General features: G+C 36.8%; 1 protein-coding gene across 2 annotated transcripts in view; it reads right to left on the bottom strand.

The window, feature by feature from the left end:
* The window catches only part of COL12A1 (collagen type XII alpha 1 chain), a 129623-nt gene that overhangs the window by 58400 nt on the left and 45294 nt on the right, over nucleotides 1-25929 (bottom strand). The window contains exons 12-25 of one of the 2 annotated variants that reach the window (XM_063313009.1): nucleotides 20420-20689; nucleotides 17575-17841; nucleotides 14013-14205; nucleotides 13134-13255; nucleotides 9358-9507; nucleotides 9157-9276; nucleotides 8066-8230; nucleotides 7717-7863; nucleotides 6284-6426; nucleotides 4170-4299; nucleotides 3884-4029; nucleotides 3515-3644; nucleotides 2646-2785; nucleotides 1760-1889 (exon numbers count right to left, since the gene is read on the bottom strand). In XM_063313009.1, coding sequence (XP_063169079.1) covers nucleotides 1760-1889; nucleotides 2646-2785; nucleotides 3515-3644; nucleotides 3884-4029; nucleotides 4170-4299; nucleotides 6284-6426; nucleotides 7717-7863; nucleotides 8066-8230; nucleotides 9157-9276; nucleotides 9358-9507; nucleotides 13134-13255; nucleotides 14013-14205; nucleotides 17575-17841; nucleotides 20420-20689 — 2253 coding nt within the window. The remainder of the gene's footprint in view (nucleotides 1-1759; nucleotides 1890-2645; nucleotides 2786-3514; nucleotides 3645-3883; nucleotides 4030-4169; nucleotides 4300-6283; nucleotides 6427-7716; nucleotides 7864-8065; nucleotides 8231-9156; nucleotides 9277-9357; nucleotides 9508-13133; nucleotides 13256-14012; nucleotides 14206-17574; nucleotides 17842-20419; nucleotides 20690-25929) is intronic. The other variant, XM_063313016.1, reaches the window with a different exon arrangement.

The following is a 25929-nucleotide window of genomic DNA, read 5'->3' as shown; positions in this document are numbered from 1 at the left end:
AGACACACACATTATCTCCACAGAAACTACATCCCCCAATTTTCAGTGGCTTTCATCATTTTATGAGCTTCCCAGCCTACCTACTGCATGTTATCTTGGCAACAGCTGTAGAAACAAATGCTCAGCCCAAAGAGACTGGGGCACTAAAGAACTCTGACTTCACAAGCTCTATAGCCAGGGTTGCCATGCAGTGACAAGGAGCACCAATATGGCCCCAGACAACTCCCAAGCACAACCCAAGGTACCTATGCTACCCAACTTTCATTAAATATATTGAGAGAATATGTATACTAACCACTGCAACATGCTCTACCTGGGGCTACCATTGAAATTTCATACATTTTATGGTTTGGAGCACACAACTTCATAGGAGGAAGGGGCCATCTACCTAATCATCCCATTTTGCCAGTTAACCCTGGTGATCAGTGGATTGATAGATGTGGCAGCCAGATCACGCAAAACAAAAGCCAAACAGAATGCAAAACAAATGACAATTCCTTTTGTGGAATTATTTTTTGTGTGTGTGGTTGCAAACCCATATGCAGCCAAAAAAAAACCCCAAACCAAACAGCAACTGCTGAACCATACAAAGAAGGTCCTGTCTTTGGGTGGTCATGGACTGTTATTAGGCCTGCACAGATCTGTTAATGACGCACTTCACTTATGAGTAAACTTTATGGAGCCATGGCATTTGAAAGGCTATAGCTGCTTCAGAGCCCATTATGATTTTTGTATCTGGATATACTGCATCTCAAGTAGATTCTTTCTTGATAAACACATCAGCCAAGCAACAGATGAGCCTGGAAACAATGATACTCTAACGAACTGTGCTGAGATGCTTTGCAAGGCGTTGCTCTGAGTATACTGAGGACAGTCTATGACCATAGGCTTTCTACTGCTCTGTTTACTTGCCTGTGTATTCATTTTTGGACTTCTGACATTTATGATCTTGTCATGATGTTGCACAGCTTGCCTATTTACCTTTTCCCCTGTTCTTCCTGAGTCCTACTGTACATAAAATCTCCAAGTGACACGATACAAATATTATACCATGAATAACTGATCAAATGTTATGTGCATTGCTACTGTTCTGTGGTTCTGCCCTTTGAATGAGCAATGGTATGAACTGACAGATGTAAGAATGCTCCTTCATAAGGATTAATGACTTCAGGCTCTTCTTTGTAAAATCCGAAGTCACCAGTCCCATCAATAAACCAAAGAGAAACTGAGAAACTAGAGACACACTTGGCCTTGCAGTACCTATGTGAACACACTGCCCATCAGACAGACGTTGCCTGATTCAATGAGCTCCTTGATCTCACACAATACTGTACCTATGAATTCTGGTAACATGCTGGCTGCTGCCTAGTTCAGTGCTAAGTAGGGATGCTGTAGAGATTATTATTGTTACTGTTATTTATATTGTTCATATCCTTTTTATTTTCTCTGATTGCTGTACCTCCTCTGCCTATAATGGTGACTAACAGGATATTAGAATCCTGATCAACTTGACTGAAACATCAGAAAAAATTATAGAAATCCCAATCCAGTGTTCCAGTCTCTTGATAGAAATATCATCAAAGCACTGATATTCATAAACAAAGATACAAAAACACAACAAACCACTCTAGCATTATACTTTAGCAAATGAAACTATAGTATCCTGGTGCATTTTCAGCATTACCATTTATAAAACCACATTTCAAACCACACACTTGTATGAGAATCTAAAGTCTATTAAGCAATAGTGTTGACTTACGAGTGGTGGCTTCTGCTGCTACTGGCACAGACAGCCCTTCATCATACTCTGCCATAAGTTCTACATTGTAGAGTGTTTTTGAAAAAAGATCAGGAAGAACTGTGCTGGTCTGAGATGGATCCACTTTCACCTGCATAAATAAAGAAGCCAGATTTCCTTCTTGACACTTATTTTTCCCCATGCAGGAGAAAGTTCCCAACAGCTATTTCTAATATATTTTTTAAAAATAGCCCTGGATATAGTATTTTCTCTTATTAACGCTGTTAGCCATTTGAGCTAAATCCATTAATTTAATAATCCAATCTTCCACTATAGGTATTTGCATTTCTTACAACTTAAAAATATGTGGCACTTTCTTTATTCAGTCTCTTTGAGAAATGCAATGGTAATCTGTTGTTTGTAGCTGTTCAAACTGGTATTTTGATATCTAGGGTGAGCATCACATTCAAATCCTGAGTTAACTGGGGCAACTTCAAAAAGAATAGTATGGCTCTCAGAATATATTTCCACGTATGATGATGTCATTATGCAAATGAGAAAAATTAAGTCATTTTCATCATGTCATTATGTGAATACCATAAATCACAGCAGAATTTGATTTGTTGCGTGACTTTATTTAAAACTTTATTTTAAAGCCCCCCTCTTTTTTTTTTTTTTTGCTATGCAGGTTCACACACCACCCATTAAGATTTCCCATTTACTTGTAATAGTAAGAACCTGCTTTTCATACAGTATAATCACAGTATCATTAAAGCCAAAGGAACTAAACTTGTTTGATCTTAACTCTACAGATCATGGACTTTGGCTCCTATTTATTTTTTAACAATATTTATAAGATGATCTTGCTTTAATATTTTATTTCAGCTATTTTTACAAACGGATTTACCTCTTTTGCATCATCTTCTTCAGCTGCTTTATATTTCACTATGTAATTACGAACGTTTCCTGGAGCATGATCCCAATTGACTCTCATGTTGCTGTGAGTGACATCGCTCAGCCTTAACCTTTTTACTCCACTTAAAGGTACTGAAAAATAAACATAGTATTGCCCAAGTTCTTTAATAATATTCCTCTAAATAAATAAAAAATAGGTTACATGCTAATTTAATTTAATTATTAAATTATTAATACATCATTAATAAATTATTTTTAATTTAATATTAAAAACTGTTGCACAGAACTGCAGATGAAGACAAAGTGTTTGAAGACAGTATTTTTTAAGGTATATACAGATATTTCTGCCCCACTATCACCATTCAAGTAGGTAAGGCCCCTCTTGCAATTCACTTTCAATTTGGGGGGTGGGGAATATTTCCCAAAATCTGTGCTATCCATGAAAATTAGCTATATAAAACCCAGCTGTCCCTGAAAAAGGAATTCTGGTGGTTGAGGTTCAAGCCAAACATACGTCAGTATTTTTTCCAGAAAAGTTACCTAACTCTTAGAAGGTGTTCAAGTCACCAAATAATGATCCACGAAGGCTGGAGTTTCTGGGAGGTACAATCCTACCAGAACAAGGGGACACCAGGATATTTGTAATTGCTCACAACTGATAGCAATTATACTGCAGATATCAATGAAAAGGAGTTGGGGAGTACTTTTTTCAAACTAACAAGTTTTTTTAAAAGGCATAAGCTTTCATGAACTCCTTTTGATTTTGGATACCATGGACCAGCCCAGCTTTCCTCCTACAGGATCTCATAAATCACATTACTAAGGCAACAGACAAAATGTATAAAATGGCATTATTCCTACATGTGACTTCCTGAGTAGTGAGTGGATCACTAGTGAGGTCGCCAAAAGTTGAATGAACTGTTAAAGTATACTCAGTATTTGGAATCAAGTCAACCAGCTGTACATCGTTCACCGATGCTCCAACCCGAACCTAGAAAATAAATAAATAAAGGAAAGAGGCAAAACGTCGAAACAAAAAACAAAATGCTCCAGTAACTGAATTTAAAAATGTTTTCTTAAAAAGCATTTACAGCTTTCTGACTTTTGCCAAGCTGTACGCCTGTTGATGCATTTGATTTTATACTGTAAGTCAAAATACGTCCTGCTGCTTGTGCATATGGAAGCAAAACTAAGTCTCGTCTTTCTTTCTCTCTCTCTATCGCTAGTTACCTCTTTTTCGGCTGTGGGTATTGTGGCATTGACCGGGTCATATAACAACACATAGCCAGTAGCTCCTTTGACAGGTTCCCAACGCACACGCATCGTGGTTGAAGTGACATCATAAGCATTCAAGCTTTTCACTGAAGGGATTGCCACTGTAAAATCACAAATGTTCACATCAGCTGCTCACATCTACATACCAGCAAAGGAAGTTTGCCATACACTTATTTTTTGATATTATTGGCAGGCGTTAACAATTATTCAATATTTAAATTACTTTGGAATATTCACTTACCTGTTGTTTCGGTCCCTTTTAATGGTTCACTACTAGTCCCTTCGACTATAGAAAATACATTCACAACATATTCTGTTTCAGGCTTGAGGCCAGTGAGAACAGTAGTAGTCTCCGAACGACTTACATAGACCTGAATAAAAGGAAAAGAAAGCAATAACAAATGTAATTGTACATATTTTACAAAGATATGTAAAATATAGTGTACATTGCTTTTATCTTGGTTCAGGAACTAAATAATTTAAAACAGAACTTAAGTTGTCTCCTTCATTCTGATAATAGTATATCTGATGCCAAAAGCCGTAAAATATCAAGTGTTTAGAGAATTAGGGTGAGTAACTCCTTAACCCCCTTAGGGTAAGTTTCATTGCATCACGGCTGAAGACTATCTGGAACATGCCATCACAGAAGAGTATCAGAATGTACTGTGTATGCAGTATATAACCTGACTACCATCTCTCTATATGCAAGGATTTAAGGGCTGTTTCACATATATACTGTACTGAGAGACCAGCCCATTGTGGCCCCAGAAATAGGAATATGGAATAAATATATGTATCTGTATCTGTATCTGTATATATGTGTGTACTTTACAAAAGTACACTAATAATTATATCACTTTATAAATGTGTATACGTAAGTAGGAAAGAAAGAGAGAATGTTTTAAATGCAGTAAAAGCTCTGTACTGTATGCTTCTCTTCAGCTACAGAGATTTTTCCCCATTGCTTTTTCCCTCCCTCTCCCCTCCTGGGGCCTCTTCTGATCATGTATATTATTTGCATGTGGTTTAAAAAGCCTCTGTTAAAGCTTCTAAGCATTTAGGTCTGGATGTAATGGCATCCAGACAATTCTGGTAGAATGTAAATTGCCTGGTTGCCACATGGAAGGTATTATTATTGTATAATCAATTCCAGCACTAGTCAGAGGACAAACTTAAGCACAACCACATTATTGAGAAAATGAGCGTTAAATTAATGCTGTAACTAATCAGTCCCTTCTGTTTGGTAGCAATCTCCCTTTGCTAGATTGGACTGGTTAAGTAATCCAAGGGAGACAGGAGTATTGTTATTAGCATTATCTTGCCAGAGAGGCCAGGGCCATAATTCCTAGAGTGGATCTGATGTATGAACTGGGAAGTTTTAAGAGGAAAAACCTACAGAACATTACAGTACAGTTAGTCCTTGGTTAACAACAGTAATGGCAGGGCCATGGGGGGCTGCTGCTGGGTAGGGGAGGGTGCAAGTGACGTATTGGAGCAACTTGGGACCTTCTCTGCCAGCTTCCCCATTATCTTTGCTTGTGGGAAGATGGCAGGGAAGGCTGCAAATGGCAGTCACATGACTGTGGGATGCTGCAACTGTTGTAAATGCATGCCGGTTGCCAAGTACCCAAATTGTTATCACATGACCACAGGGCTGCAGGGATGGCCAGAACTCTGAGGACCAGTCATTCAGGGCCGTTATCACTTTGAACAGACTCTGAACGAGGACTACCTGTACACTCATTTTGCTCTTTAGGCCACATGAATGGAGGGACTGGGATATTTTAAAGGGGAGAAATGAGCCCTTAAGTATCTATAAAACTTAAAACACAATGAAACACCACCCTGAGGAAAAAAGGACAAAAGGTTTAGCCCTGCCCACTATGGAGATGCTCTGAAGACTGCATGTAGCCTAAAGTATGCACCTATGCTATAAAATATGGTGTATCTCTTCTTCTAGCACCCAATCCAGCACAGCAGCCCCAGTCATTCTGAACTACTATTAGTAAGATATTACTAATACCTTCCTCTGTTTATTTGGTACTATGTAATAATGATACATTTTGCTGAAATGCTTTGAGGATATTTTAAGACTTACTTACCAGCCACCAATGCATGAATATATTCACCATATGTTTTAGTTAGAAACAATGGATCTGTTTCCATTTAAGAATACCATTGTGCTTAAGATGATATGGGAATTGTATTTGTTGATTAACATGAATGCACATATATGAACGAACAGTAGTACGTGACCAATGAATGTCCTTTTATGAACCTATTCCAAAATTTAGGAATCTAAGCTAAAAAAAATACACAAAAAACAAGAAATAAAATAGGGCCACCAAATCTGACCTCCTGTGGTGTGCCTCCTTGAGCAGGATAATATTCAACTCTGTATCTATCAACACTCTCAGCAGGTGCAGTCCAAGACACTCTAAAAGAAAGAGGTGTCACTTCAGAAGTAACTAGATTGGTTGGCGGCAGTGACAAATCACCTGTTGTGAGAATAAACAAATGGAACTTAGGGTTAGGAAGTCTTGATTTACCAAAGACGAATCACAATCAGAGCAATAGAATATGTCAAGAAGGTTTTTCTTAAGTGCATAAGACACAAATGCCAATTTATTCACTTAAGAGAAAAACAATAACAACAAAGGCTACATCTCCTGACAGTAAGTGTGGTGTAGCGGTTAAGGCATTGAACTAAGATCAGAAAAATCAATGTTCCCTTAATCATGGAAATTTATTGGGTTACTTTGTGCCTATCACTCCATGCATGTACAGTATGCCACCTTGAGCTTCTGAAGGAAGGGCAGAATTTAAGACTAATAAATTAAAATAAATAAACATGAAATCAAATCAGTATACAAGTATAGAATGGAGACTACCTGCTTGGAAGTATTGTGAGAAAAAAAAATGGAATCTACTGCTATACAAACTAAACGTGACTCAGTATTGTGATCTAGCCACAAAGCAGGTAAATATTACTTTAGGATGCTTCAACAATTTCTAAATCACAAGTAGTAATAATTCCACTTTATTCTGTGCTGGTGAGAACCTGCTTCAAAGACTGTGTCCAACTGAGGACATCACTCTTTGAGAAGATTTAGACACAGGAAAGGTAACAAGAATGTTCAGGGATCTAGAAATTAAGTTCTAAGAAAAAAAATGGAGGAACTGGAATGTTAACCTTGAGAAGAGTAGATTAACAGAGGATATTATAGCGTTTTTCAAGTATCTAAAAAAGATGCCATAGAGGAGAAGATTAAAACTTTTTCCTATATCATCACAGAATACAAGACACAAAGTAATGGGTTTAAATTACAAGAAAGCTGATTCTGATAGAATATTTTTTTAAAAAAATCTCTTGAGCAATTTGACAGTAGAACCAATGACCCAGAGAAGTGGTGGGATGTGTTCAAGAGGAGGCTGAACAGCCATCTGTCAAAAATGCTTTAAGCTGGAAACTAGCACTGTGCATCATATTGGCCTTAACAGTCTTAACCTTCCATTCCAATTCTATGATTTCAATGAGACAAGGCATACTAATAAAAATTGTTCTGTGATTGCACATTTTGATATGTATTACTTCCCTAGACATATATGAAATTCATATCATTATAGACATTGCATGCCATGAGAAAAAAAATGGTGAAAAGGATTGCATTCCTATATACACCATGGATGTTCTATTCAGAAGCTCTGCTTGACAACTTTCCAAGAAAAATTAAGCAGGTATCTTTTTTTTTCCTAAGCAAAAAATAAAACTTGAAGGGGTAACATACCTGATCCTTTCACACTATTGCACAAATTATCAGTGAGGGAATCAACAATATTAACAAGAAGGTTAAAATCTTCAACATTGAAAGCATGGGTGTCATCTGGTTCACTTGCAATCTGCTTCAGTTCATTCACATCAGCATTTTTGATACCTTAAAAACCATGAGATAATACATTTTAAGTAACTCTAGGTTTATTTGTCAATTATTTTAAAAATCATCTGAAGATGAGCAAATTATATTCCAAATACCTAGCTTGGAAGTATTGTGAGAAAAAATCATAATCTACTGCTGTACAAACTAAATCTGTAATCGTGATTTTTCTATACTGATTCCCTCTTCACTGGATACTCACCAATAGCATAAAGCTCCACTCCTTCATCCTTCAAGTTCTGTGATGGAACATTTATGTCATCCTGTGACTTGCCATCAGTTATGAGAACACCAATTTTGCGAGCACCAGGCCTCAGGCCAGCTTCAGGCTTAAAATTGTTTCTTAAGATGAAGTTCAAAGCCATTCCTGAAATCACACATGGACACACATAAGATGAGGAACTCATTATTTATTGGCCTTTTTTCAGCTCAGAAGGTAAACCCCCCAAAATTATTATGGCCTAATTTACTAGGAGACACATCAACTTCTTCCTGAGGTTGTTAGGTCAGATATCTGTCCCTGGCCCATTCACAACAGAAGGAGCAGAACCTCCAATGCAATTACCAAAGTCCCTCATTCCTGGTTGGGGATCATTATAGATTGAGATGGTCAATGGATCTCTCACTCTCTTTATAGGATAGGAAATGTGGAGGCTGGAGCACCAAAGGCACAACACACCATTTCCAGGGACTTGCATTTTTCTTCCTTATTCATATTACTTCTGACTTAATTATTCCTTTTGCAACAAGGATGCTGCTTGAGAAAATAAGATTACATCTGAAAATGTTTTAAGTTAGAAAAGCTGATATATTTTGACAATAGATGTTCTGTAAGTTGGGCCTGTAGGCTGCTACATGCTGCATTTTAATTCTGTTAGCCATATTATAAACTTTAATTTTCTTTTACTGAGAAATCAAACCCTTCACTGATATTATTTCTGTACAATATTTATATACAAATTGGCTCCTTGAGTAAAAATGGGGATCATATCTTACTTCTTCTATTACCCAGGTGATTTGTATCTGTTTTTCTATTACTATTGATCTTATTCTTTCCTCAGGAAGAATGGCACTTCTATTGTTTCTATTACACTTCCATGGAAAATGCTCTTAATAGTTAGTTCTACAAGATATTTCAATTTGTCTGTCTACATACCTGATATAGAATACTGTATGTGTAACTTCTTTGTCCACCGGATAAATGATATGGTAGTATTCCCCAGGATCATACGATTTTGTGAGTCATTTTTTCCAGTATAACTTATACTGAAAAATCAATACCAAAAGGCTTACCTGTTAGCGTGTTGCCTCCTTTATATGGCAAATTGGCCACAGCCTCCAATAAACTGTCTTTGGTTGTATGGGCATTGAGGTTCCATTCTGTTCTTGGATCCCCACTATACTGCGCAAGACCTGGGGAGAAAATGTAGTGTAATTACAAAATGTCTTTGAATAGCATTAACTCAAAATATTCCAATTAACTTCAAAACTTACCTATCTGCACTTTGTCTGGACCAATATCAAATACTTCAACAATGCGAGCAATAAAGCTCCGGATTGTTTTAAAATTTGTTCGACCAATGCTCCAAGAACCATCCACCAGCAATACAATATCTGCTTCTGTTCTGGTTTTACATTCTAGGCCTATTACAGCAATCAGAATAAATCTGAGTTAATTACAAACAACTTTATTCTCCAGTCCTATCCTAGAATATACATAACGAGGATTTTAATTAACTGAAGTTTTTCTATATACTTTGAACTCTTTGATAATTTCATTTTCATACTAATAATGAAAAAAGATGTCTAAGGTTACATAAATTATTAGTTTAAAAATATTACTGTCTTACATATACTGATTAGACTAGATGTAAATACAGAATTATGAACCCTAGATTTAAGTAAACCTAAGTAAGTAAGCAGTGATTACTTTTGTATATTCATCAGTTAAAATCAAGAATGTTTAATCTCTATATGCTGGGTGTTAAGCAACTATCTGTAGAGACTAATACATATGCATAATACAGCACATTAACAGCTATGTATAAGTTAATTAATGCAGATGGTGCAGATATTTGCACATTTAAATTACAAGAGAAAGCACAACACAAATAAGATAACAGAAACAAACACATAAAAGGATAGAAGTGACAAAAACACACATTTATAAAAGTATTAAACGCTCAGAAAGAAAACAATGCTAGGAATTTTCAATGTATGGGAATAAAAATAAGGATTCACTTTCTATATGTTGGAAATGACAGTGCATTTATTACAAAGCAAAGACAATGCATGTATTTAAACAATCCTTTCAACAGCCATTGTAATTTTTAAAATGTATTCTTCCTCCTCTTTCCTCTGAAGATCATGTTATTAGCTACAAAACATTCTGGCTTCATGCCATCGCAGCTTCTGGTCTTTACATGGAAGGAATCCCACTGAGTAAAATCAAGCACACTCATCAGAGTTAAGATGGTTTCATCTATGTTTCACATCATTGCTCCAATACTCCAATATGACAACAGCTACTCCAGGTACCTGAAGATTTAAAAGCACGACTTTCTTCTGCATAAAACAACAAATTCTGATCTATAATCAATACAGATATAAATCAGGCTTACAAATCATGCATTTTCTACCCTGGGTCACAACCAAAAAGCTGGATCTCTATCCCATGCCACTCCACGTGTTTCAACACCATGGGAATGATGCTGGGAATGGAGGAATCTAGAATCAGTGCTGAAACAGCAGATCAAAATAGCCCCAAAGTGTATGCAGAATTATGCATGCAAACAGACTTTCCTTAATTTGAAAGGTTTTCCAAATGGAAAAATCAATGCTATCACATCATATAGAGATTTCTACTTTTCCTTTTGAGAATTCTGGCAGATAAACTGCATGGTTTTACATAAACACCCTTTACATATTTCATATATGGATTCTTATTATCACAATGTTTCTATACTGTTACTTTACTTCATTTATTAAAAAGAAAATAGAAAAAAATTCTTAGGGCGAGGACATGCTGTACTTCACAGGAATGAACAAAAACTGCAGTAATCTAAATATGAAGTATGGCTAGTCAAAATGAAGCACTTTTAAAGTTCCACTTATTTCAAGCATTTGCATAAATGAACCTCTATGACAACTTGGATGTTTCCAGAGTCCCTGTTCCAAAAATGAACGTATAGAAGTATCTATATCTAATGTTGGATTTCAGGAAGTTGGAGTCCCCTAGGTTATTAGCGCCTTGGGACTTCAATCTTCATGACCTTGGCATGAGGTCAGGAGTAGTTCAGGAAGTCTTGGCTTCTATGACATTCATGGGCTTGTTACAACTGATTTCAGGTCTAACCCATGTAAGAGGACACATGCTGAATACACTTTTCACCTTAGACATTCTGAAGCATGCTCTGAAAATAGAAGAGACAGTCCTCTGTCATGTTCAGATCTTCCTGGTCACCTGAGGCTAGTCACCACAACTGACCTCTGCAGAGGCAATGGACTGGTTAGAATGGTCCACCCAGATACCTTATGGAACTGGTGTGACTTGTTCAGGCCTATGTAGTTGTGCATGGGAGATGTTACAGAGACCTTTACTCAATGCCTAGAAGCTGTAAGAGTCTTGATGGAACAAGATGAACTGGGGCTGCTCTTGAAAACTACCTGGAAACTTCAACTGGTACAAAAGTCATACGTGGTAATGGATACAAATCAATTCATTGACCTTTTTTGTGGGTGTTGCACTCATTCCCAACAGATTTCCAAATACAATTCAGGATTCTGGTTTCAACGTATAAAGGCTTGCAGGGCAAGGGTGCAGGATATCTATAAGTAGTCTCCAACTTGACTCTGACCAGCCTGCCTGTTTTGCTGAAGAGAGGATGTTCTGGATTCCTTCTGTTCAGGAGATGAAGGGAGTAGAAGGGCCAGGCACAATGCTTCTCTAATGCTGCCAAAACCCTCTGGAAATGCTTCCCCTATGACCAGCTAATCTTCACTTCAGTCAACATTTCAAAAGCAGTGAAAAAATGGCTTTTGTGACAGACCTACACTTTGCTTCCCATCCAAAAAACAGAGGGCTATTTTAATTTTTATTGATATTTTTAGAGATATTATGATGTTTACAGTTTTTATTATTTAACCTGTAAACCATGTAGAAATGTATAGCTGCAACAGTATAGGAATACTAGAAACAAAGAAATAAACATCCTGCTACGATCATTTACAAGGCTTGTATGCAAAGTGTCTTTTTCAAGGGAAAAAGCTTTTTATCAGCACGATATGTTTTTATTTCCCTAGGAGGGTACCTAGGGAACCTAATAAAAATATCTTTGGTCCATATTATTTTATGTCTGTCAACATAACAAACAATGAATTCAGTAGTGCTTACCTCCTAGCAAGTGGGTTTCTTCAAGCACTTAATTATTAGTTTAAGCCTGGATCCAAGGAAGTACGCAACTTGTTCCAGGAGCCAACGTTTGTTTTGGACTTGTATTTCTTAAAATTGTGTATGTGTGTGTGTGTGTGTGTGTGTGTGTATCCATAAACACAGACTCACATTTGCTACAGATGACAACCACTTAAAAATTCAGTAACTATTCAAAAGCAAATTTTAAACGTCATATGGATATCTACCACTCAATTGGAAAAAGAAAAAAAAATAGATGCACTAAGTTTTATGATCCTTTTATAAGAACTATTTGAATACTGCTGATTTTTATTTCTAAATCCAGATATGGTTTTTCAATTTTAATAAGCACATTTATTAAGGAGCTGCATCAAAATTTGAACTTTCAGTGCAGCTCTTTTAAAGAGAATAATACATTTCAAACTCCTTGCTGGAGACACTACAGTATTTTTAGCTCCTCTAAAGAAACATATGTGGTGTCATATAGAATTTTTACTTACTCCAGATGCTGCAACTATAGCTCTGGAAATTAGATCACTTGGAATACAGTTACAAAGAAGAATGCAGTTGACAGTGTATGAATAATTCATAGGTTTACAGTATGTAGCTTATAAAGTTCATGTAAAATTAGCTACTTGTATGAAAGAAAAACTTTTAATAAAGGTGGATACCTAATGAATAACCCTCAAAATGCTTTAAAAATCAAGGAGCATCCTCATAAAATACAGACCCTTTGTTGTACAATTCCTGAGAATCAAAAAATGATAGTTAATTGTGTGAAATACTTTTCAAATAAAATATACTCAAACGTCCCACTAAAAACACCATGCACTGTTTTCCTCATTACTACCATATTTACCTGTAGGTAATACTGGCACAACTGGAACATCTGCAAGTGTTGTCTTTTCTTCTCCAATCACAGGCATACTTTCACCTCCTTCAAACATTCCAACTACATTGACTTTATAGGAAGTGTCTGCCCTGCATGATCAAAACATATACATGTACTGTATACATTAAAGCAAAATGGTTTATGCAGATACTTTCACTCCATTTTTATCCTAGCATGTTTAGAAGTTTAGAATAACATACATGCCCCTCCCACTACACACACACACTATCTCCACAACAATCCCATAAAATATGATTAGGCTTGGAAAGAGGGACTTGACTAAAATAATTGAGAAAATTTTGGATCTGAATAGGGATCTGAATCTGAGTTTCTCTATTCCTAGTCCAGATGCTTGAACCATTATACCATAACAGGTCTTCCTCAAATTAATCTTTAAAGAATAAGAGGGAATTAAGAGGTAGGTCTTCTGACACTTCTGAACTTCTACTAGCATTCATCAGGTAAAACTGGACATGTATGGAATGACTTTATTGCAGCACGTTACAGCCCATTATAGTTCAACAGTATTTAGTATTATACTTCAATTGTTTAATAGGACAATTATATTCTAGCCATCCTACTAAATATATACATTATCCAGCAAAAAGACTGAGTCCTAAGAATCATTTCATCTTTCTAGAAGCCTTCTACTGAAACACTGATGTATTTAATTGAAAGATTTCAAGCCTGAGATTCTGCCTTCAGTAACTAAGGTAGCTTACAAAATAAATTTTTAAAAATCATATTGGTAGCATTAAGATGGGAAGGGATTTCAACAAATATTGCTTACACTTTTCTCTATTAACAAGAAAATATTGAAATTGAAGAAAGTTATGATCAGCATACCTGAGTTCCTCTAATACAACTGTATTGTCATACGGCCCAACTACTAATTCTCCAAGTTGTCTGTTTTGTCCACTTGGATGGAAAGTTACTTTGTACCCCTTAACTTCCCCAGGGGCTGGCTCCCAGGTTACACGGAAACTTGACTTTGTAGAATCTGAAGTCTGCAAATTTCTGGGAGGTTTAAATGGAGAAGCTGCAAAAGTCAAACAACACTCATTGATTTAAATGTGTGCTGTATCCACTGGATAAATATTTCAGGGGAATTCACATACCATATGTCCTATGAAACAAACAGCAGCTTTGAAATTTAACTGAGTCAGATCCAACACTGCTTGCTTATGTTATGGTATTTATTTCTTTTCCTTTCATGACCTCAAAATCTCCAAAATCAACTTTCTGAAGTAGATTTTTAGAGCATGCAAAAAAGCTGGAGAGGAAGAGGGAGTTGACCCTATCTCGTCTTGCTGATAAAAGCAGTTTCATCAATGGAATAACTTAACTGAATCTACACAACCAGAAAAAAATATATATTGGAGGAAAAGGTAACTTTTTCTTTTCCACCATCTTGGATTCTATCAGAATTGGAGGCCTTACACCTGCATTTAATATTCAAAAAAATAAGACATCCACCCACAGTTTTTTCATTCTCTAGTTCAGGGTTTCTCAACCAGGATTCCATGGCAACCTAGGGTTCCATGAGGGGTCACTAGGGGTTCCCTGGGAGATCACGATTTATTTAAAAATAATTTCAAATTTGGGCTTCACATTAAAGAGGTAAGTTTCATTCTTTAGTTTAAGAACACTGTTGATGCATATGTACAGACCTACCCATGAAACAAATGTAATAATTTTGTAACTTCTGGCCTATATTTGAGCCTGAATGTGCAGGGGTTCCCCAAGGCATAAAAGATATTTCAAGGGTTCCTCCAGGGTCAAAATGTTGAAAAAGGCTGCTCTAGTTATTCCCAGATACTTTATAGATAATTATTTCTGCTGCCTTTAAAGATGTAGTAGCTATCTTCAACAATAAAACAAATTTAAAGAAGAAGCCATTTCAAAACAAGTATGGAAACCTAGCTACTTAACAACTGAACCATCATTTGATGCCAAATAGTTGAATCAGTATTTACTACCAGCTTGCTTATCTTCATGAAGGCTCACTGGAATAAAGCTGATTTTTTTTTTTGCCCACATTACAAATATTAAATTAAGATAGCAAAACTTGAAAAACTGTATCTGCTAATTAAAGTTGTTTCAAACGGACTAAGATTTAAATTTATTTTTCAGATTTATCCAGAAATGCATTTCTCTCTCTCTCTTTTTCTGTGTGTGTGTGTGCGCGCCTGGAAACAGAGGATGACCCCTCATACCTCTGACAAAATGTGCTATAATACAATAAGATTGTATCGTAAGTTTATTCCTGAGGTGCCAAAAACCTTCCATGGATTTTTGCTTTAGAAGTAATTCATTATTCACAGATTACAACAGCAAATCTTTAGGACACTTTGAGGTTGGTCAGTACTACCTTTGCATAAGCAACAAGCAGTGCAGCAGATAAAGATTAAAAGGTACTGGAGGTAAGGTACAAAATGAGCAAGCATTAAGTTCCTTCTTAAGTCAACTGTTGTTTCTGTTTCAACATTGTCACATAGCTGCATGGTTTTTTGCTGAAAAGGCAGTCATTCAATCTCAGAGAGCAAAAGCCAAGGATTTGGGTAAGGGATGAAACAGAAACATTATTGCCTTATAAACTCACAAGCACAAAGTGCTTTCAGAGTGCCAAGGACTATATTTAGGATCTTAGAGAAGAAGAGAATAACCACAGATTGCTCAGAATGTAACTCCAAGATCCTATCAAATTTCTGTTCTCATACAGAATTAGCCTGAAAATACTTCTAACTATAGCCTCTGAGGCAGCATTGAGAAATCTACATGAGAAGTCCCAAGAGCACTAGATAGTAAGACTAATTATAGAAGAGCTGAGGTCCAGCAACAATTAAAGGAACAAAAGTTCTCTAACTCTTCTACAAAGGATGAGCATCAGATTTAGTATATTGTTCTATAAGAGATCTTGTACTGAACTTCTAACCACAGATTATACTTCAGTTCAAATATATGAGAAAGCTTGAGATTCTCATATTTTCTTTCATTGTTTTCCTGGTAATCAAGACAAGTTGCAAATTATGTCATCATCTTAGAACAGGGCTATCAGATCTAGGCTGCAAATATCTGGACTGCTAAAGGGCAGCAACAATACAGAAAACCCTCATTTTTTGCTGCTTTCTAATGGTCATTTGAATTTCTGCAGACAGGATCTAGCAGCCCTACTTTAGAAGTAATTTACTGAGCCACTTAAAAATATTTTTGGTTAGCTGCTCGTTTCTTTTACACAATTCCTAACAGTGCCAGTTCAAGGGTAGGCCATATTGACTGATGGCACCACCTCCCGCCAATGCAAAGTTTTGCTTGTTTAGAATGATTTAGAAGGAGGGGTGGTTCGGTGCCCCCTAAGCTTTGACACCCTACACCAGTGCCTACTCAGCCTTAACCTACAGCTGGCCCTGGGTTCTAGTTACAGATTTTGCACTGTCATTTCTTGATTTTTAAGTCTGGAACAGTGGAATTTCCCTTTCCAGTGACAGGGAAATATCTCCCCCTTAACTCTAGAAAAGTGTTAAATGCTGGTTAGCAGTAGAATCTGTTCAAACTATCCTTCTGGATCTATTTCTCAAAGCTGCAAAGTGGTCACAGCGAATATATTTTCCCAGCATTTCTGGTAGAAGCATCTTCCAGCATGAGCAAAAAACTATAGGAAGGCTTCAAAGCAGCCATGCAAGCTTTTGGGTGTCTGTGACTGCTTCCCAGTTTTGATGAACAGATGTACTTAGTGAATGATCAGTTCCGATGAACAAATGTAGTTACTGAATGATCTGTGCAAGTCTAACACACACATCTTCTCTAGGTGAGGCATGGAATCAGATGCACTTCTGAATTTATGCCCAGGTACAGTATACCACTGAAATCCCATATAAAACAGCAGAAAATCCAAGAAACTAAGTGCCAAATTAGCAGTAGCCTCCAATATTATGACTGCTAAGCTACAATAATATGAAATAAGATGGGCAGAAAAAGAAGAAAAATATACAAGGCTGCATCAGAATTTGTGCCAGAAAGATTCCTTCTTATTGCCTCATTTGCTGTGTATTACTGTGTGCCACCTTCTCTAATCCTCCATCCTATCAATTAAAATTAATTAAAGATTAACTCAAGGATCAGTATAGTCCTTGCATTGCTTGCAAGGACAGACAGTGTATACGGCATCTGTGAAGGCCAACCTAGCACAACCCTAGGTAAGAGAAATGGCAACACTTCCAGGCAACTGGTAGGTAGGGCGCATATTTAACAGCAGCTTAAATAATAAATCAACTTTTAAAAATAAACATGCATTTATAACAACATATTGCAATCTCAAACTAGGAACTTTCAGACATGTTATAAACTTACATATTTTGGCTACAGTAAACTAGCATACACACAACACATTTTTTTAAAAGGTCTGCACCTGTTGTTCCTTCGCCTTTTCTGTGTTTTCCTTCACCAGTTTTATACACTGGAATGACAGTAATGTCATAAGTAGTTAGAGGCTGGAGACGTTTCAGTACTGTGGAGGTGGTGGTAGGAGGCACTTTTGCAACAATTTGTCTTCCTCCTCTACGGGGTCGGTAAACCACACGATAGTTGACAACTCTTCCAGGTGCTGGTTGCCAAGTGACTCTCATTGTGGTCTCTTTCTCATCATCTACTGTAATGGTCCTTGTATCAGGTGCCACTTTGAAGTGTTAAATGAAAAAAATTAAAATTTTATTGGGTTTTTCAAAACTTTATGTATTCTATAAAAGATGTACCAAATTGTCTACAAAGTAACTCAATACTACAGTTACACCATTCTGTATACATGACCAGCTTCTTGCATGCCCAAGGAACATATAAACATACAATAAATGTAATGGGAGATAAATGTATTCAGAAAGCACCACCAAGTTTAGGGAGGCCAACAATTTTTCCTGGATTTGTATTTGCTGAATTTGAAGCCATCTGCCAAGCAAAGTCTTCCACAGTATTTTGAAGATGGATCCTTCAAATCTACAATTCCCCCTCAAAAAATCCCTTCTCTGCTTCTCATGATTATAACATCTTAAATGGTAAATAAGAACATAATATGCAAGACCACTTCTCTCAAACATCTTGAGTTTACATTTACACAGAATATGTTGTTTTACTCTTCTTTTATTCCACACAGAACACCTCTTTCTGTTTCCTGGTTTCAAAGTAATAAAAGAATCTGTACTAGGTGCCACTGTTAATTACCTCAGCGCTGCTAGACCAGTCAGTTTTCCTGATGGGACCATCAAACATCAAAGGCATGCACAAACTTGAACTTTCCAGCCCTAAACATCTGGAAAGTCATGAATAGAAACAACAGGAACTAGTGATCAGAATATAAGAGGACAAGGGGGATAGTTCTCCCTGCCAATTTCCTAACTTCACCATACTGTTCAAGCACACCCACACATAAAAATACACAGGCGTTTCTCCAGAATACTGCAATCCTTTCTCATCAATCCTTGCAACAAAAGCCAGCTAACCCAAACAGCACACTACAGTTTTATCAAAAATGTGGGCAAGCTTCAGCCACATCAAAGATTGAGGTTAATCTAATCATGTAAATATTAATCAGAGCTGCTCTAGCCAACTTAACTTCTAGTTTCAAAGATTTAAAAGATATTTAACATGTAGGAAGTATAAATTAAATCAGGATTAAACCACATTTTGAAGGTGTGCCTTAATTTTAAAATGTGCAACCTTTCTTTACATCCTTTTGGATGTGTGTGTGTGTGTATACTGTGTGTGTGTGTGTGTGTGTATCTTCAATTATCTCCACAAATACTCCTTTTTAGTTATAACAATTTGAAATCTTTAAATTACAGGATATTAGTGATTCCTTCTTGTTCCACTTGCTATGCCACATTTATATTAAACTGCTGGAAAAGATAACCTGGATTTATGGAAGTTTTGTATGAAACTTTCAGCTGACACTCAACTCTATTACTCCTTTCCATCTCATCCCAATGAAGCTGTAGAAATCCTCAATCATTAGCAAAATGGTAATGGCAAAAAAGTAAGTGTCTCTTGGCTAGGTAAGACTGATACACTAACTACACTGGTCCCTACAGAGCCAACTTAGTTACATCATGCCTATGGGTATTTCCATACTGTAACCATTTGCACTCTCGTAAACCCCTAGCAATTACTTTAAACTTCTCCCACAACTGTCTCCACTGCCACTAATCTCATGCTGAGAACTCTCCATGAAGTGATCAGTCCTTTCTCAAGCTAACCAATGAGACAGCACAGAAATCATAACCATGTCCCCCATTTATTGCCCTGTGATGAAGGAGGAACTACCATGCTGTCCCTCTGCTCAACTGAAAAAACAAGTGGCATCTCTGAGGTTTAAGCTCCACTGGGAGGGAGAAGAATCTAAGAGCTGAAAGAAGGTGAATTTCGTCACCAAAATTTTGCATCCCCCTAAGTTCCAATATTCAGACTGCACAAAACTGCATTGGCAGCAACTCCCTTTGTAACATAGCAGAGCCAGTAGTTAACTGTCTCTGTAACCCAAGGAAGACAACAGCATGTGATCACAAGCATGCAGAGACAATCCAAGAGCATCTCCCTTGCATCCATAATGTTGCCTTTGTAGACCACTTAGAACCATTGGTTCAGAATGCTCAGAGAACAACAGGAATTCTATATTGGAAATATGTAACAACCACACTTGAAAACTGCTTCTTTTTATATTTGCTTATGTATCACAGAGCGAAAGATACACACACACATACACAGTGTGTGTGTGTGTGTGTGTGTGTATTTTCCCAGCCACAATTTAAAGTGTTGATGGAAAGTTTTAAATTCCTTACATGGTTAGGACCAGAATACTTGAGGAATTGTCATTTCTTGAAATCCTCTTTGATAACCTTCTTGCTTAATAAAAACTTCAGAATTACACTCTGTAGAGCCTAAGCTCTAGAATTCTCAGGCGATTCACTTCTTAGTACTTTTCCATAATTTTCTTTTTAGAAAGGCATATGTACTATGAATTGCCAATTTACTAGATAAGGTTTTGCTTGTTTTTGAGTCTATTGCTTGTCAATAATTTACTGTTGCTTCCTGCTGCTATTTCATGGTTTTAGTTGTCCTAGTATAAGGATAGTTTTTAATTTATTAGTTTATTATTTTTTAAAACTACCTTAAGCATGCTAGAGGAATTGCAAGATACCAGTATTCTAAATAAAGACCAAATAAACACACTTTGAATGCTTTGTTATGTTCTTTATTTTACCTACCTTCAGTTGTAGCTTGTCCCTCTAGAGGTGGTCCTTCTCCACTTCTGTAAGAAGCCAAGACTGAAATCTTGTACTTAGTTTCAGGCTGAAGGTTTTTTAAGACAGTATTTACTACATCTCCAGGAACTGTTGTTTCCCCAGCCTGGCCATCATAAAGGGATTTCCATAGAATTTTGTAATTCTGAACTGATCCTGGAGCTGCTGTCCATGAGACTCCAATTGAAGTATCCGTTATGTCTCTAGTAATGAGGTCACGAGGAGAATCATGTTCTTTATGAAAGGGAGCAAATTGAGAATTGTTGGTCAATCAATAAATACTCCAATAAAATTGGAACAGGAAAAAATGAACAGCCATGAAATGAAATGAAAGCATCCTGGTGACTTCATAGATATAACCATGTAATTTCCTTATGGATGAAATTTGGAAGATTCCATACACCTCGAAAACTATTCAGAAAAGTAATTTGGACCTCACACAAATATAGCACCTTTCTCTATTCATTAAAGTGCCTAAGTCTTTTTTCAGGCTTTCATATGAGTTCAAAGAAAGGTGTTGCTGCTTTAATAAATCAAAACATCAAAGAAGCCTGAAAAAAGTCCTGACACTTTAATGAATAGCAGAAAAGTCCTGTGATCCAGCTCACAAAAGGTCTCATAAGTGTTGTTCATGGGTAAAGGGGGAGGTATGCCAAAACTTGCATCAGGATGTCATCATGCAAATGTCACAAAAATGTCTACATGCTTGAATCTGTTATCGGAATGCTAGGAAGTAATGGTGATATTTATGTGATTACTATATGTCACCGTCCACAGATCGTTTTGGCACGCTTGTGTTTACCTGTGGATGCTGCTGGATATTATCTGATGATTTGCACACAAACTTTAGAAACAACTTACAAAAAAGATTTAAAGACAACATTTTGTAGTAAGGTTATATGCATTATACCCTCATAAAGGATACAATCAAATTCATAGCAATATTCAATATCAGTTTGACCTAATATAGCTGAAAGTTTTCAATTCTGCCTATTATACCCTGAAATCCCACTGAATTGGTTGTTAACTTAAGATTTAAGTCTGAAACTGAATCTCAGGAGAATATTTTCCTGGAAAACTGAGAGAGACTACATTTCAAAAGTGACTTGCATCAGATTTTTTTCATTCTTCTGTAAAGCTTCTGCTTTCAAATGCAGCTTTTTTGTTGAAATAAAAGGATGTGAATGCAATCCAAATGGAAACAAATAAGGAAAAACTGACAATAGGTATCTTATAATAAACGTCTTATAATAAAAGGCCTTTCTTTCCATATTTTAATGTAATATAAACATATAAACCACTTTACATTGGCTACTTCGCTTTGAAACCCTTCCACACAATGATCTTAATATTAAACTATTCTCAGATATTATAAATTTTGAATCATTAACTCTGGAAGGGAAGTCTGCATAACAGTATTGAAGTACTGAGGTGTTGTTATACAGCAGTATAACATTTTCCTGCAAAAATAAGTTAATAGTTTGAAACAATACTAAAGTAGAACTGTACTACTAGGTAATTGGAAAGTCATTTATTGGCAATAAATACAACCCATGCCCGTTACTCTCCCCACCCACACACCCTCATAATTTTTTTTGTTAAAAGAATAGCATTTTGGATTCTTCAAGCAAGCCATGGAGTAGAAAATTCTGGCCTCATAGTTGGGAATTGTGGACATTTTTTTAAAAATAAGAATATGTACAGTATATACCCACAGAGAGACAGAAAGAGAGAGAGCGCACCAGTTTGGTGTAGAGTTAAGGCATCAGGCTAGAAACCAGGAGACTGGGAGTTCTAGTCCTGCCTAAGGCACAAAGCCAGCTGGGTAACCTTGGGCCAGTCACTTCTCTCAGCCCTAGGAAGGAGGCAATGGCAAAACACTTCTGAAAAACCTGCCAAGAAAACTGCAAGGACTTCTCCAGGCAGTCTTCAAGAACTGGACAAGATTGAACGGATGGATACATATATACATACATACATATTAACAAATCATACAAAATATTAAGAACATAATATTGAACAAGCCCTTGACCCCAAACAGGTTTTGTATGGACATGTTGCTCTTAATTTCTAAATAAATACAGTAAAACATAGTGATTCCAGCTTCAGTGTGGAAAATAAGAGAGTGTACTATATACAGTATATTTACTCCAGCTTCATAAAAAGAACTTCTCTGCCCAGGTCATTTTGTAAAAACAGGCCAAATGGTTAGGACAAAACATTAAACTCAGAGAAATAGTGAGATGTGCCATGGGACTGAGTCAAAGATATGTTAGGACTTGACAGTTTAACTATAGGTATGTGAATGCATATTGTTCTGAAGAAGTTCCAGTGACTCATGGATTAGTTTTCTACATATGCAAATCATTACATGAGCCTCTACTCTAAATACTCTAGCCTGCTGAGTTAAGAAATAAGAGGAACATGGCCTTTACAGCTGTGCTGCTTACTTTTCAGAGCTGTCTTCCCTAAATTAATGGCTTCAAGATTTTATTATATCCTTTATTATAGGAGTTGAAGTCCAATCCTTCTGAAGTCCAAGACTCTACAATGGAGAAGTTGGCTATTTCACAATTTATCACTTAGGATACTATTGGGTGGGCTACATTACAATGTACAATCTAGGATGTTTCACAAACTTTGCATGCATTTTGCTTTTAAAAGCTAAGATAGAATGGCACATCAGGCAACCAAGTATTCAAAAAAACAACAAAGCTGAAGTGGAATGTTATGTCAGTCCAAGTGATAGAACATTATTGTCCACTGCACCCGTGCCTAGTTTAAGAGCTGCTGAGTAGACTATGTGACACACAATGCACTACCTTATAGTACTGGAGTAGATAACCCCTACCACCCACCTGTGCCCTCCAAAAGTACAAAGTAGCCCAATTTCAACAACTGGGGATCCCAGGAAGAGCCTGCAAGGTGGCTGTATAACAACAAGTGATGGTTGTTCTCTTGCATTCTTGGGTTTTATATGTTTATATTATTTATGTTTGATTATTTTTAGATGGTTACGGAGTTTTTAACTGTTGTTATGTTGTATGCCATCAAAGTCATGTTTTTGTGAGATGAGGGGCTATATAAATATACTAAATAAATAAATAAATACAATGTGATTTCGAAATTGCACAACTCCTGCAAAAGAGGCAATTTGGCATTACCCCTTTCAATGACATCTGGAAGATCACAATCTCAAGTTGTAGTTCCTATTCTAAAGCACTGCCCATTTCTGCTATTACATCATTTTTTTCTCCCTTTTTGTGTTCACCACTTCATTCTCTCTGATGGTAGATGGATAAGCCAAGGCACTAAGGTAGGGAAACTGTTTGGGGTATGTTGTAAAAGCCTAATTCCATTGTTATATGAATATTTCTAAAATATCATTTCACATCTACTGTTTCCATCATATTGACTCAACACAGTAGCTTCACTTAAATAGGGATCATTTAAATCTGGGAGTCTTCTAGGACTCACAGCTCCTGTTTGAAGAGCAGGTAGCAGCTGTGGCCAAAAGGCCTTTGCACAGCTTCATTTGGTATGCCACCTGTGCCCTTTCTTATATCAGAAGGCCCTTCAGATAGTCACTCATGCCCTGGTCACCTTACTGCAATGTGCTTTACATGGGGCTACCCCTGAAGACCACACAGAAGCATTAACTGGTCCAGAAAGCAGCAGTACAGGCAATTATGGGCATGCCTCAGTATGCCCATGTAAAACCCCTGGTTCTCAAGCTGCACCAATTGTCTGTTTGCTTCCAGGTGCAATTCAAGATGCTGATAGTTACCTATTAAGCCCTCCATGGCATAGGTCCTGATTACCTGAGGGATTGCCTGTCTCCCATAGTATCTGCCTGGCCAATTTGATCTTGCAGGGTTGGCATGCTCAAGGTTCCTTCAATTAAACAATGCCATTTATCAGGATCCCAGAGTGTGCCTTCTTTGTAGCAGCACTTACCCTCTGGAATGAGGTTCTCCCTGAGATCTGGATGGCCCCTACTCAATTGTTTACAAGGGTTTTGAAGACCTGACTCTTCACCCAGGTCTTTGGTGAGGGAAAGTGAAGACCCTTTGCTTCATCCTGTCCACTTTGTTGTTCTTGACATCTTTTTTAAAAAATAATAATAATTTATTAAATTTATATGCTGCCAAACTCCCAGCAACTCTGGGCAATTAATTGTTAATTGTATTATTTGTTGAAGAGCCACCAAGAGTTATTGGCATACAAATTTGTGGCATATAAATTAGATAGATAGATAGATAGATAGATAGATAGATAGATAGATAGATAGATAGATAGATAGATAGATAGGCAGGCAGGCAGGCAGGCAGGCAGGCAGGCAGGCAGGCAGGCAGGCAGGCAGGCAGGCAGGCAGGCAGGCAGGCAGGCAGGCAGAAAGATAGGCAGATAGACAGACAGACAGTTTTCCTGTATGTTCTTAGCTATCTTCACCTTATTAGAAGGACTGTAGTTGCCACAGAAAGAGAGCTGTGAACAAACTTAGCAATTAATGTTCACTAGAACTAAATCACTCTTGGGAATGAGGAAACCATAGATTTTCCTTATCTATTTTCAGCAAAAATTCTCTAAGATCAACATCTTATTCAGCTAATTTCCATTGATTATTTAACAAATTATATGTGAAAAAACAGAAGCAAATCAGAACAAACTTGCCTATTCAACTCATTAGCTTTTTGATCATCTTAGACTTGAAATAAATTATATGTGCTAACAATTTTCAGTATAAAAAACTAATTAAAAATTATTCCTCCCCTGTAAGAGGCATAACAGGCACTAATTACAGTAGTTAAATATTCATAGGGTTTAGTCAAGTTTGGTTGGTAACTGCCACATAAAATATCCAGAGATACATTCATGCCTATCCTTGGTTTAACCGTTAGAACAAATTCAGAGCTCCAGTGGGGTGAACATTATTCTATTACTGTATAATTTTCTAGCAACTGTGTAATATGCTATTCTTTTTAAAAAATATTTAGAAGAAGCTGGTTACTGTTTTCTTGTGCAGTCCATCATTTCCTCTATGTTGATTTATTTTTTCCTAGAAACATGACTTTCCCATAGAATAGACAAGGAACACAATTGTTTCAAAACTGGCAACTATCTCTTGAAAATGTCAGTACCAGAAAATGAAAAGCGTACATTTTAAATAATGCATGAGACAGCAGTAAATCTTCAAGGCAGAAACAGAATCTCTTTGTATGGCAAGCAATTGCAACTCAAAATGCCCTCATGTTATGCTAAAACCTTCATTGTAAGGAAATGTCACTTGCAGTACTACTGACCCCATCTGGGAGGTCCTCTATTTTTAAAATATTTTTAAGTTGACTATGGAACATCAGAAGAGACCTATCGAATATTTCTTCTGCTGTTTGAAAGCATTTTAATAAAAATATGAAAAGCCATTACTTAATGAAAGGGAGAGGTATTTGGTTATGATTGGTTATAAATTCCAT

The sequence above is a fragment of the Candoia aspera genome, chromosome 1 (assembly GCF_035149785.1).
Source record: "Candoia aspera isolate rCanAsp1 chromosome 1, rCanAsp1.hap2, whole genome shotgun sequence".
Classification (NCBI taxonomy): Eukaryota; Metazoa; Chordata; class Lepidosauria; order Squamata; family Boidae; genus Candoia; species Candoia aspera.
This window is presented reverse-complemented; position numbering and strand designations above follow the sequence as displayed.